At 39.9% G+C, this 13,366-nt stretch overlaps 1 protein-coding gene across 3 annotated transcripts; it reads right to left on the bottom strand.

Annotated features, from left to right (window-relative positions):
• Window positions 1-4,983: 4,983 nt before the first annotated feature.
• On the bottom strand, window positions 4,984-13,162 carry vsx2 (Vsx2 transcription factor). 3 transcript variants are annotated; one of them, XM_023951234.1, is made up of 6 exons: window positions 12,759-13,162; window positions 10,584-11,227; window positions 10,338-10,422; window positions 9,882-10,005; window positions 6,194-6,374; window positions 4,984-5,952 (listed from the first exon to the last, which is right to left on the bottom strand). In XM_023951234.1, the coding sequence occupies exons 2-6, from the start codon at window positions 10,993-10,995 to the stop codon at window positions 5,573-5,575; spliced, it is 1,182 nt and encodes a 393-aa protein (XP_023807002.1). In that variant the 5' UTR covers window positions 10,996-11,227; window positions 12,759-13,162; the 3' UTR covers window positions 4,984-5,572.
• Window positions 13,163-13,366: the final 204 nt, after the last annotated feature.

The raw sequence follows: 13,366 nt of genomic DNA, 5'->3' as shown, positions 1-13,366 counted from the left end.
TTCACTAATGCCAAGAAAACCACTAAGATCTGTCATATCTGTAAAGCTGTCATTGGCTCAGAATGCATTGAAACACAGCGAAATTAAACTTTCATTTTCGATGAATTTTCTGACGTCCTCTTTGGCCACTTAGTTCCTCACATAAAGGCACTTAAAATGTTGGACAGAGGAAATAATGGTGTGTCATTCTTTTGATGACAGATGAGAAAGTTGCAGTTGTGAGTCTGTAGGTGGTGTAGTGGTTGGCCTATTCACTTCACAGTGTGGGAAGGTACTTGTTCAAATCCCGGCTGGCACTTTTCTATGTGGAGTTTGGACATTCTCCCCTTCCAATTGTGGGTTGATTGATATAGTGACTGCATCACTGCAGCAGCTTCACTTTCAAATTGAATGCTCCACCCTTCCCTAACTCATGAGCATGACCCCAAAATACTCAAACTCCTTCACTTGAAGCAGAAGCTCTCCACTCACCTAGAGAGGACAAACAACTTTTTTCCAGTTGAGAAGCATAGCCTTCAACTTAAAGGCGGTAAATCCTCTCACTCTGGATGCTTCACGCTTGACTGCAAATCCCCCTCTCAATGGTTCTGGTTTGATGAAGCCAGCAGAACAAAATCACATCATCTGAGATTAAAAAAAAGAGAGATACAATCCTGTGATCTGCAAACCAGACTCTCCAGGGCCTGGCTACACCACGAACTTTTATATAACAACAATGATCAGAGCCAGTGACTAATGGCAACGCAGAGGCGAAATATGGGGTCTGGAACCCCGCTTCTAAGGGCTCTCGAGTCTCTAAACAACCAGAGCAGGAGTATATTATCCGTAGTATGTCAAACCTGTTCCCAGTGCATGTTGGGCTCCTGGAGGAATGCCTTTTGTCATCTATACTAAAGATAAAGTTGGTAATAGAAAAGTACAGTAAAAACTGGAAATAAATGCTTTCCAGGATTTCCATAGAGATATGTCAGAATCATCAACTGGAATCAATAAGAATTCTGAAAAATGTAAAATAAAAATTATTAAAATAAAATAAAATAGTGAAAATTGTGTATCTCCAGCCTTATTTCAAACCCTGATGGCAGGACAGGACTACAAGGCAACATCTTAATATCTAAAACCTAAAAATACCAAGTTAAAATGTAATTTGCTTTTATGTGATGTTTCTTATATTATAAAAAAAAATCAAACAATTAAGTTTTAATTTAGACTAAGCCAAGGTGCTGCAAGTTTCAATTTTTAGATGTTAACATTTTAAGTGTACTTATAAGAATGTCCAGCAGAGGGCAGAAGAAAACCACATTTCGAAATTATTTGTGTCAGTTTGGAACAAAACTTGAGATACCTCTAGATATTAAATCGTAAACACCCAATGTTACATCTGTAATGCAGAACCATATTAAAATCGACTGAAAAATAAAAAATGTATCAAACTTCAACTTTCCATAAACCTCACCAGCCACTTTGCCCAGATTGATGAAGATGATCTGATGATGGCCTTCCTAGCTTCTCCTGATGAATACTAAGAACCATATTTTGTGCAAACAGCTTGATCTACAGCAAATCTGATCTATCATAACATTCTGTTCCCCTCTCAGAAGATTAAAGAGCTTTGCACTTTAGAGACTTAATCCACATCATGAGTGTATCCTGGCTTTGACGGCTGAATTGGCTGATGACCCTCAATATTTTTACTCTTTGAAGATATGTCTGTATTGTGCATGATCTTTATTTCCAGGTTTAAATACGCGCTGTCAACACAAAACGGCTACCTTTTGTAAAATTCAAAAGTACTTTTGGGAAAAGCTCCAGCTGAAATATTTTCCTTGACGCCACAGGAATCCCCACGTTTTAAGAAAAATATATAAAGGAAATCTTTTGAAAACAACAAATACAGAGAAATCTTCTCGTGGAACCTATTCATTTCATCTGAATTTATTATATTTTGTTCAAACCAATAGGGGCTTTATCCTTGTGTTATCCTAGGCACTTTGACTTAGGGGAGTTGGGTCATCTAGACCCACTAGACAGTGCTCTGAACCATTTTTCTTCAATGATTTGTGATCTTCACTGGTGTCCATGGATTACATGAAATCTTTCCACCTTTATCCACCTTTGTCATGGTAGGGATAACACGTCAATGTAAGGGTGGGGTCATCTAAGTTAGCACAAGGGTTAAACCTCCGTTTCCCTCAAGACAAAACAAGCCTAAATAAATGGAGGTGAGTGCATGAGAAAAGGACACCAACATTAAAGGTAGATCAAATCAATCATGCGAATCACGAGCAGGATTTCCATCCTGATTCAGTCAGGGCTTGAGTTAACAGCCTCTGGTGACAAACAGTTTGCAGGCATTGGTCGATAAAAGATAAGAGGTAGATGTGTCGGAAATTCAGAGAGGAGGATACAGCACAGTGCAGACCTTAGAATAAGAACTGAACTCTGTCACCATGACAGATAAAAAAAACCCTGATGTGATTGAGAGAAGAAATGCAGGAGGATACTGTTACTTTGATTACTCCGTAGGAAACCGTCAAGCCTATGAATCTGATTGACAAAGGAAGGCAGTGCAGAGATCTGGGCTGTGAAGTGTGTCCTTCTTGTCTGATTAAAAATGGGCCATGCAACTGCATTTTTTTCAAGGTTTGCTTGTGCTGGCTGCTAGGCCTGTTTATTTTCACAAATCAAGTCAAGAAATGATAAACGCCTGTGCTGGAATTGGAACTCCATTTTCAGAACTGCTCTGTCTGGAGAGGTAAAGATACTGGAGAAGGGAGAACGGCAATCACTCACAGTGCTTGATGTCTGGGAACGAAGTGGAAGCAAATGCAGCTGTTGATGTTATCAAATGTGAAGCGGGAGACATTGTAAGTCTGTGCAGAGCAATGGCGGAGAAAAAAAAAGAGGAAGATGCAAATGAAGGCTGGAGTGGGAGGAAAGAAATGTCAAAAAACAACAGAAAAACCATGTAGAAGCAAAAATGCTGAAGAGAACATGTGCAACAAATTCGTGAGACTATGGAGGCTTCATTGTTAAATTTGACCCTAAATACAGGAGACAGTGTGAAAGATGATGACTTTTTCCTTCAGAGTCATGAAGAATGAAAGAGAACATCGTAAAACTCAAAATACATTTTCAGGACACATGCAAAAATGGAGGTTTTTGTATATGTTTTTAAATATATTCAGATATTTATGCATATTTTATTCATCATATATCTTTTTTGGCTGAAGAAGGATAAGACGCTAAGCATGGGCCAAGCACGACTGAAGCTGCATTCACACTGCTCTTGCCAACGTGCGCTCAAGCGTCCTCTTCCAATGAAAAGCCTATGTAAGTGCACGTTTCGGGCTTCCACATTCAATTCTCTCATATAAACTACACAAGTTTTTAGGTCTGTTTTTTTGGGATCAATGTCCATTGAACAGGTGCTGAAAGTTAAACCAGGTCAAACTCTGACCAATCAGGGCCTCTGATTTGGCAGTGACATTTGAATGGCATCCCTGATTATTCAGAGAAGTGCCAACAGTTTCAAAACTGTTCATGGTGGAGAAATTATTAACCGCGGTCTGTGTCCGGCCGGGATTCTATGACACCAAGTCTTTCAAATGTCAGAATAGAGCTGTGAAAGAAAAAGCCTGGAGCAAGATTGGCGAGATTTGCACCGCTTCAACATTTCACATCAAGTCTCTTCCAACTGTAGGTGGTGGAGATGCGCTGGAAAACAACAGAAGAAGAAAAAGAGGAAGCCCCTCCCTGCTTGTCCAGTGTGAACGCCATAGGGTAAATAGTTTGTTCATCAGATATGAATGAATTGATGAGAGAAGTATTACTGGAATTGGGTCAAATTGTAGCAAAAGATCCCAACACAAAACACATGATGGATCTGATCTTTAAAAAAGTTTAAAGTTTAAAGTTGTCCTCAGTCCTTTGTTGAGCAAAATTTGTATACCAAGCCAATCCCAGTTGATCATGACAAGAGATCCATATGAACCATCATTGTAATTCATCCTGAAGTCAGAAGAGTAGCAACAATGAGCATTTGTAATTGACTTCAGAATCCATACATGAATAAATGTGAATAGATTTTTTTTTTTATCTGGCCTGTTTTAAAGTGATGGACCTACAGATAATTAGTTTTGGCCAAATTTAGAAGGTCAGGTTGAAACGTGATAACAATCAAACTGACTCAGGCCATATTTGTTTTTGAACCTTTTAAGCAATTGTGGGTTTATAAACTTGTTTGATACTGACTGAGTTATTTCAGAATTCTAATATCTACTGAAATCTTTGTGACTTTGACCTTTCCGGTGTTCCTAAAACAAATGTCTTTTTTTCATGTCAAAGCTATTATTAGATCCAGTTTGTGGGTTTATTTGAGAAATTCAAGTGGAAAATTGTCCGCAACATTGTTTTTTTATTTGAAAGGGTTTTGTTTACACAGTTATTTGACCCATTTAGACACGCCATAAGTTGACTGAGGATGAAATGTGAGACGTGTTACAACTAATGCGTCTATTTATGCTTCATAAAGCCAAGCTCAAAGGCCCCCATTCAAGTTTTATCAACAGCCAGGAGAAAGTGAAAATTCCCAGCAAATAAAGCTGTCAGACTTTGGCTAAGTATGCAGATAAGAGGATGAAACAGCTTGTGTGTCAGCTGGAAGGAACATCTATTAAAGTGGTCTAAAATCTGACTGAGGTCATCCCTGCTTGGAGGCTGTTTCTCCCCCCCTATCCCAAACCTTGGTCCCCTAGTTTAATCTGAAATTGGAGGCTTTCAACTGCAACGGATTATAGGGACTAACCCAGGAAGGAAGCTGGGGACTGCCTGTTAATGAGCAAAGAGACGCAGAGAATCAAGAGGCAACAAGAAACCAGCACGACAGACATCCGCATGACTGTTAGGAGTTCCACTGACACTGTGACATTTAACTGGTTCCATAAGAGATATAAAAGACAAAACAAACTGACAAAATAGACATTTTTAGTAAAGAGTTATTACTGTTTTATGCTTTGAAATTTGAACTCTACATATTTAAAATTAAAATACAGACATTTTAAGACAAGAAGAAAATGCTCTTTAAAAGTTGTGCCTTTGTTGTAAATGACTTTTATACAGCGGCATGTAAGACAACAATTACTTTCTTACTGTCAGTGGGATGGGTCTCGTCTAAAATGACACATTTGAGATTAATTGTAGAAGCACGTTTAGAATAAAGGTAAAATGAAATTTATTTTTGCACATACTTCTAATTGCTCATCAGGTATGTGCTTAAACTGATGCACAGAATAAACCTTTAATTGTCTTAGTCTATAGAAACTTCAGGTTTCTGTACATCGCTTCCTACTTTTATCCAGTCTCTGCAGACAAGCAACAAGAGTGGGTTTCAGAAGCAAACCAGAAAAAGTGCGAATTTCAACTTTTGTGCAGCAGATGAATCTTTTAAAGTTCTCCTCTGAGCAGTCTGGATGCAGGCTATAGCTTCAGTGAAAATCAAAATCATTGAGTCTGTTTTTGCTTTGACAGCTGTCAGTCCACAGTATTCACAAAATAATGCTCCCATATTTCTTTAGGGACTTTTCTGCTCCTCTGTTGGGCTTGGTGGCTCACTGACCTTCTCCCCAACTGCCTGTTTCTCCTGTTTGCCTTCCAGCAGTTTGCCAGGAGAAACTGTTCCCAGCACTTTGGCACTGTGCTCCTGTGCTTTGGCCCTGAGTGCAGCAATGCTGTTCTCCCTCATTTCCTCTTTAGATATGGTGGACTTCCCGTCGGACCTCTTCTCCTCTGCCTCAACGTCCTCCGACCTTTGTGCGCTTGGTTGCTGGGGGGCATCGCACTTTGCTGTTGCTGGGAGATTTGCTGCTTCCATGGACTTTTTATGCATCCCTGCAAAGAGTTGCGGGTATTCAGATTTAGAATAGCGTCTGTTGATTGGTAAGCCATCTTGAACTGAAAACAGTAAGAAAAAATAGTTCCTGTTTAGAATATAACTTTGAAATTGACATTCTAAGGGTGTTGAATCAATATACCACATTCATTTTTCAAACTAAGGGTTAAGCTTTAGCAAACAAGATTACTGGAACAGAAATAGAGAAAAACTGATGCATCGTGTCGTGTCCTCTTTTAGTCTTTAGATTAAAGTGAAAAAATAACTGACAAAAAAAAAATCAAGAGAAAAATAAAGTCTCACCGAGCAGCCAGGGAGCACAGGACTCCATGATGCCATCCTTTGCAGACTTGAGGATGGACTCTGGCAGAGGGATGGAATGCCTCACCATGGCTCCGTACAGGCCGTACTCTGCCATCACTGTGCTGCGGCCCCAGCACTTCTCCCTCTTCCTCCACTTGGCTCTGCGGTTCTGAAACCATACCTAAAAAACAGGAGAAGAAGGCCCTCGTTTTTAATGACATGTTCAATTCTCAGTCAAATCTTTTTTTTGTTTTTGTTTACAGCATAGCTAGGCATCTAGAGTGACACCAACATCTAAAAAGTGAACCGCAGATGGCCGGGCGGGACGGCTGCTCTGTCTGTTGGTCTGTTGTGGCTCTGGGGGGGTTGCTGGGCAACCTGCCCTAACTGAAGCATCTAATGCTATCAAGTACACATCAGAAAACACACAGCCAATCAATTTACATGCTCATTCCTTCTGGTTAAACATGGGCATAGTGGGTGTTTTACTTGTTTATTTGTTGGACGCGTAATTCCATGTTTTCATGTCTGTGTGCACGAGGAGGTGCCGGTCGGAGTGATGAGTGGCAGGAAGTCTTCTATGGATACTGTAAATTTGTATAGATGTGCTTAAGACTTGTAAACAATTCCGTATGATGTTGTGTACATGTGTATGAACATCAAAGCATGTAATTTGAGTTACATATGACACCCATGACGTTTATTGTATTATGCCATATTTTAACCAAAATCAAAAAATCTGGGTCATTCTAGGACATAGTTTTGAAATAGTTCACTAGAAATTTGTTTCTCAGTTGTGGGCAAGAGGATGGGCATTTGGAGCAACCCCGCCCCCATTCTCTCCCTGTTGCTGATAGCTTGGAGCGGGAAGCTCCCAGCGTATTTTATACCTTATAAATACAATCTTTGTCTGCTACTGATTCACAACAATTTGAAAAAAGTATACTCAAAAGTGCAATTTTGAGCTTAATTTTCTCTATACACTGTATGTCCTCCATCATGAGAAAAGTGTCCCAAGCACATGTTGAAAAGACCAAAAACATGACTTTCATTGTTCATCAACAAACAGTTGAGCTTTTCAGGAATTGTTACATCGCAGACCAAAGTACGGACAGTAGAATTTTCAATCCACCCAAAATCTTCTTCAAATTAAGAGCCAGTGAGAGTGAAAATCGAAGCTACAAACAATGGTCCACTAGAGGGTTATTAATTTACTTAAAAGTGGACTCTGGTTAGGCCCAGATTTAGCCAGCCCACTATAAGATGAAGAATATCAGGGGCAAGTCTGAGTGTGCTGAGAGTTTGGGGTGTCATATCGCTCCAAGCTTGTTAAATGCTTAGAAAACCAAGTTATCATCACATCACAGCATTTGGGGCTTTGCCCATGCCCGAATCTGGCCTTCACTCTGGTCTTTAACTGTGTGAGTGACTGCAACCAAAATATAGTGAAAGCAGGACTGAATCAAAATGGAGCATGTGGCATTAGTTATGTGCACTTCAAGAAGAAAAAAGAAGTCCATGGCACAAAGTTAAAAAAGTGGGACTCCTGAAGAAGTTACAAAAATATCTGCTCACTAAACAGTGAGGTAATGCAGTCAATTTTTTGTGTATAAAAAAAATAAAGAACCACACCGGGATTTTTTTTCTTCATTATTTCTTCCTGACCTAGTTATTTTTGGTTTCATGTAACAAAACCCATAAGAAGTCTGCTAAACTAACCTGCTCCTAAAAATATCTATAAGATGTTCAAACATTTCAACTGTGGGTGATGCAACACCTGCTAAAAATGTTTGGACTGTATCAGTACATATTCAGCAAATGTTTTATTGCTGTGACAAAAATGATCAATAAATCTATGTCTCATCCAACACTTTAGCTAAAAAAAAGGATGCTTGTATTCTGTCCTCTGGGGTACCCAAATATTTCTTGTGTTCTCCATAATCCATTGAGAGAAAAAGAAGCTTAGTATTCATTATTTCAGTACATTCCTAAATGTAAATAATGTTTTAAAGATGCTCCTGGAGTAATTTAAGAAAAAAAGGTTTTTGAAATCCACCTGTTTGATTCTCATGCCGGGCCTCATAGCTGCCCTGCTTTTAGACTCAGTCTATTGATTTTATATTTGCTTAGAGGTGGAACGCCTTTCACTTCTCATCCTCAGCAAGATGCCAGCAACTTCCTTGCAGCCAACAGCTGTTGGCAAGTGTCAGCTGGAGAGGTAAATTGATTACATAGCAGCACACAGAATTGTTAAACACTTTCAGAAAAAAAGTGAGATAATAAATAAGCATTCAAATCTGTTTTTATGACGTTTTTTACATAAAAATCCCCCTTTTAAAGCGTTTTTTCCCCCATTAGATTCACTGGGCTCCACAAGAAGCCTGTGCGTAAAAGCACGGAGGTGGGGAGCGACCCAGGGGCACGCCGAGACTGATTGAAAAATAAGTTAATTTCAGACCCAATCGATGGTGGGCAGGCGGGCAAATATCACGGGAAATTAAACTACCGGGACCCGCGGGAGCAGCGTTATTGACCCGCGCTAATAAATTCAATGTAGTTTCATTTGAACTCCCTGCGTCTGCAGCAGCAGCAGCTCCTATGATTTAACTAATTACACTCAATGAGAAAATTGGGTGTTAATTTTGTTTGGGAGGAGAGCCTGGCTCCGGGTTATTTCTTTATTTCTTCTTGTATTATTTATTCCTGGCCACGCCGCTACCTCTCCTAATGAAGATGAGATTAAAAGGCGCTGCAGCAGATGGATGGGTTCAGGTCAGACTGCAATCTTCTTCCGCCTTGATAGCTTGATTAGGTCGTTAGTGGCTCCTTCACCGAGAACAAATTGTTTCACATCCAACTGCGCCTGATGAGAGATTATCTGTCGTGGAGGATGCTGCTGCTGCTGCTCCTCTGCAGGAGGAGGAGGAGTGTGGGCTTTGTTCACGCCTGGGGGATGCGCGCTCATCGATTTTTGGAGGGTCGCTTTGGAACATCTCCCTCTGAGACATCAGTGCGTAAAGGAGCGAGATGGTGGCCTTCCTTCAAATGTTCCAGTGACTGACAGGTGAAAGATGAAGAAGCTGCATTCACTCTGATCCAAACAAATTCGTTCTAGAGAATTTTGGAAGCTAAAAAATATTTCACTTCCCTTTATTATTTCTGCTATGGTCGGACACAGAGTATAAATGAAAAAATATTAGTTCCCCTGAAATAATCAGTAAATAAAAATTATCAATTTAATAATTTTTGGTTACCCTCAGTTAATATTTAAACATTAAAAGCATAAAAACTAATAAAATGTAATTTAAAGTGTATTTTTTAACAGGAATTTTAAATCTATTTCGGATTTATAGTCAATTTTTAACGACAAAACTCCTTTTTTTTAAGTTTGCTTTATCAGCACACCCCGTATTGTTTTTATGGCATAAATAGACCATCAATTTGTGATTTTCAAAAAAAGCAGATTCTCTTAAAAAACAAGCACTCCTCCCATTTTACAGATTAAAATTTGGCAAAATGTAACAACATTTTTTGATATAAAATTCTTATAAAAGCAGAACAAAATTCAAAAAATTTGAAATGCACAAATGCTGGCCAATAAATAAGTCTCTTTCAACATTAATTTGCTCTCTATATATAATATATAATATAATTATTATTATAATTATTAATGGAGTCTTGTGCTTACCTGTATTCTGTCTTCAGGCAGCTCTGTTTTCATAGCCAGCATCTCTCGCGCATAAACATCCGGGTAATGCGCTTCGTTAAAGGCCTTTTCCAGCTCTTCCAGTTGGTATGATGTAAATATGGTTCTGTAAACATTTTCAGCATTATTTGCAGTGGAAAGCTTAGGGTAAATAATAAAGATTCGCAAAGGGGGCATAACACACAGTTTTAGTCATAAATACACATTTTTAAAAAATACCAAAAAGCGAGCATGTTTTGTAAAAAAAATTAATCTAATTAAATAAGTACACAAAATATTCAAGGAATTTTTATTGGTTTGCTTAATTTACTTGAGTTTACTTGAGGGATTTTTTTAAAAAAAAAGTAAAACCTCTTACAATGCAGGATCTGACAGTATACGCACATTTGAAGATGGGGTTAACTTTTTTCTAATAAATATAAATGTATTAACACTAACCGATGCCGTCTTTTCTTGCGTTTCTTGCTTTGATTTACTGATGACTTGGAAAGTTTTCGTTCACTGGAAGATAAATCCTCGGAATCTGGATTCAAAAGAAAGCGCACATAGTCCAATTTCGACAATTAAGACAGTATAGTAATAATAATAATGGCAATAATGTCAAATTAATAGTAATAAAGTAATCTCTTCCACACAGGACTCTGTGGCGGTATTTTCATGCGTGCATGATGCATCATGGATCACCTGAGCTGACGGACTGGTTGGCGTCCAGCGGCCTTGCAGACCTGTTGTGCGGCTGCAGGCGCACATCGTGCCCGTCCGCCAGCACCGTCTCCAGAAAGGCTGGTTGGCTGTAAAACGACGGAATCCCGGCGGGGCCGATTAATCCCATCCCGACGCCCACGCCGGCGGGTCCCAGCACCGACCTCGCCGCTATCAAATGCGCCCCGGCCGGCAGCGCGCTGAGCGGGCTCCTCGGCGCTGTGGCCGGCTCTTTATTCAGCCCCAGTATCTCCTGGATGCCAAAGCCGGTGCATCTGGGTGGAGGGTTGGTGGCGCTGATTTTGGGCTGGAGGCTCCCACCATTTATAACCAGAGAGGTTTTCTCTGCAGGATTTAAACTTTCCGACAGCGCGACGCCCTGCTTTCCTGTCATGACGTTTTCGTTTATTTCTTAAGAAAGCGCCTAACAGGACGGTCCCCAGCGCAACATCCTCTGAAACACATAGTCCTTTAGAAAATGCTCCTTTTATCCAACAGGTCCATCCAAACAAGAGGCAGCCCGCAGTAGCCAATCAGCTGCAAGGATTCAGAATTCCAGTGGATCATGGATGCAGTCTCCCTCTCTTTTTTGCATTTTCTAGAGGATACCGGATAAACGAGGATGCCTTTGAGGAGGAACGAACATAATGGTTTAAAGTCAAAATATTTTAATAATACACACTTAAAACATTGTTTTTATCAAGAAGAAATTTTAAAAAACCAAGTGCAAAAAAACCCCTTAAAAAACCCCTAATAAATCACTTTTGGAATATATCTCTGGAAATGATGCGGTTTTGGAAAATGACCTCAATCGGTTTGGATGCGTTTGCACGTTTTGTCTTGCTGAATGGTGCAGCGGGAAAAAAAGGCTATGATCTTTTCCTCTCATTTTTTTTCTTCAACAAACACCGACTCACGAGAATGGATAATTGATCTCCAGATGCTCTGGGAAACTCATCACTCTCAAATCAAAGGCTGCTTCCAAAGGCGACAGCTGCGCGACACGAGCCCCTATGCTGCTCGGTGCCAGTCAGCACCAACATCCGATTATTAGCCTATGATATCTGATAAACAATCATCATATTTATGCACTATATAAAAAAGAGCAATTTCTTCCTGACCTAAAGCGTCGTGCTTAAAAAAAATAAAATATATGTATATATATTTTTTGAAGTGTCTTTTCCTGCAATGGTTGCAGCATGTTTTGTGTCAGATGCTCATAACAATTGCCAGATGTTTCTGCACATCTGATCAGTGCGTACAATGACGCACTTTAATTTGCTTAAATCAAAAGTGCCTTAAGATTTTGAAAGTAGTTGCAAAGTTCGGTGAATAAAAATGAGATGCTGATCATCAGAAAGGAACACCTTGCCACCACAATTGCAGTTGTAAGTAATTAGAGCCTATTTAGTGGAATGTCATTAATGAAGAACTCAATATTATTAGAATATGCTAATACTTTTGGTACAGAGCCATCTGACACGGGAAGGTGTGATGCAAATGTTAGTGACGTGAAATCTCACTTCTTTCCAATATTTTGTCACTTTTTCCCTATAAACTTTTATTTTTTGTTAATCCCTATCCAAATGGAGGCTTTCTGATTTGCATGCAGATGATAGGCTATTAATAAAGCTGTAGTCTAGATTAAGGAAAGATTTAGCTCAGTCATTCGTGCAGATTGGATGGCCATCAGAGACGCAGTGGATCTGAGGAAAGGCTGCAGATTAAAAAAAAAAAGATAACAGCTGTTGGAATCCACAATATTTTCTTCCATACTGAGTTTCTGTTTCTATTATGTTTAAGATCTTAACCAGGAAAGTTTTTTTACACCTGTGAAAAGCGCCAAAACGCTTTCATGAAGAAATAAACAGAGCAGTTGGAAGATGAAAACGCCCACTTCAATGCATATCAAGTATCATATTGCGCTGATGTATGCAGTGGAAATGAACTTTACATTTAAAGTAGGATCGCGCGAGATGATGGGCTGCAGAAATATAAATATTGGATTAACGTGCCCCCCCCCCCCCGGAAGACAGATTTGGCACACGAAGCGCGCGGCTTCATGACTTTCTCACAAATTAAGATATCAATAAGAACCCGCAGTTAATAAAAAAAAATGCTTCGGAAAACAAGAAACGGGCACAAAGGGGGAATTACGCAAAATCGTCGGAGTTGATGTCAGCAGCAGATGAAAAACGGCGCAGTGGAGGTTCTTCAAAGCCCTGCACGGTGTGATGTGTTGCAGTGCAGGGATCAAGCCCTGCTTTCTCATTGCTCCTCCACAAATGGCGTGTTTGCTGCTAGTCGTCATTGCTTAATTAAGCGAGCGCTTGATTAATTTGCACTAATTGACAGCTAATTTAAGGGCTGGGGGCACATCGGATTGACGTTTGTCGGGGCGCAGAGGCTTTGTGGGGTCAGGGCAACGGGCCACGGGTGGATGGCTAGTTCTTTCACTCCATATGCGTGACCACCTCTGCACCACCCGATTCCTGCTTGTGTGACAGCAGGTAGGCTGGGGTCAGTGGCGGTTCATGTCATGAATGGCACTTTGGGCAAGCCACCCCCCCCCCCCCCCCCGCAAAAAAAAATAATAAATCATTATTTTCTAAAAGAAAAATCTTTGTTTCTGTTAAGGAAAAGCAGGTGGTACCACATTTAGTCCTCTGCAAAGATGTGTCTCATCTGGGGAGCTGAAATGGAGACTCAAAATGTCACCAATTAAAGAAAATACTGAATTTTGTATTTGTTCATCTTTGTGCTAA

Source organism: Oryzias latipes, chromosome 22, assembly GCF_002234675.1.
Source record: "Oryzias latipes chromosome 22, ASM223467v1".
NCBI classification, from domain to species: Eukaryota; Metazoa; Chordata; class Actinopteri; order Beloniformes; family Adrianichthyidae; genus Oryzias; species Oryzias latipes.
Note: the sequence above shows the minus strand (reverse complement) of the source record. Positions and strands in the feature narration are given on the sequence as shown.

Bases quoted from the DNA above. Each gene is read 5' to 3' on its own strand.
- vsx2 (XM_023951234.1), bottom strand. From the start codon at position 10,995: ATGACAGGAAAGCAGGGCGTCGCGCTGTCGGAAAGTTTAAATCCTGCA. The intron at 10,423-10,583 runs GTGATCCATGAT...TTTTGAATCCAG, and splicing joins CAACCAGTCCGTCAGCTCAG to ATTCCGAGGATTTATCTTCC. The intron at 6,375-9,881 runs GTAAGCACAAGA...CCTGTTTTTTAG, and splicing joins TGCCTGAAGACAGAATACAG to GTATGGTTTCAGAACCGCAG.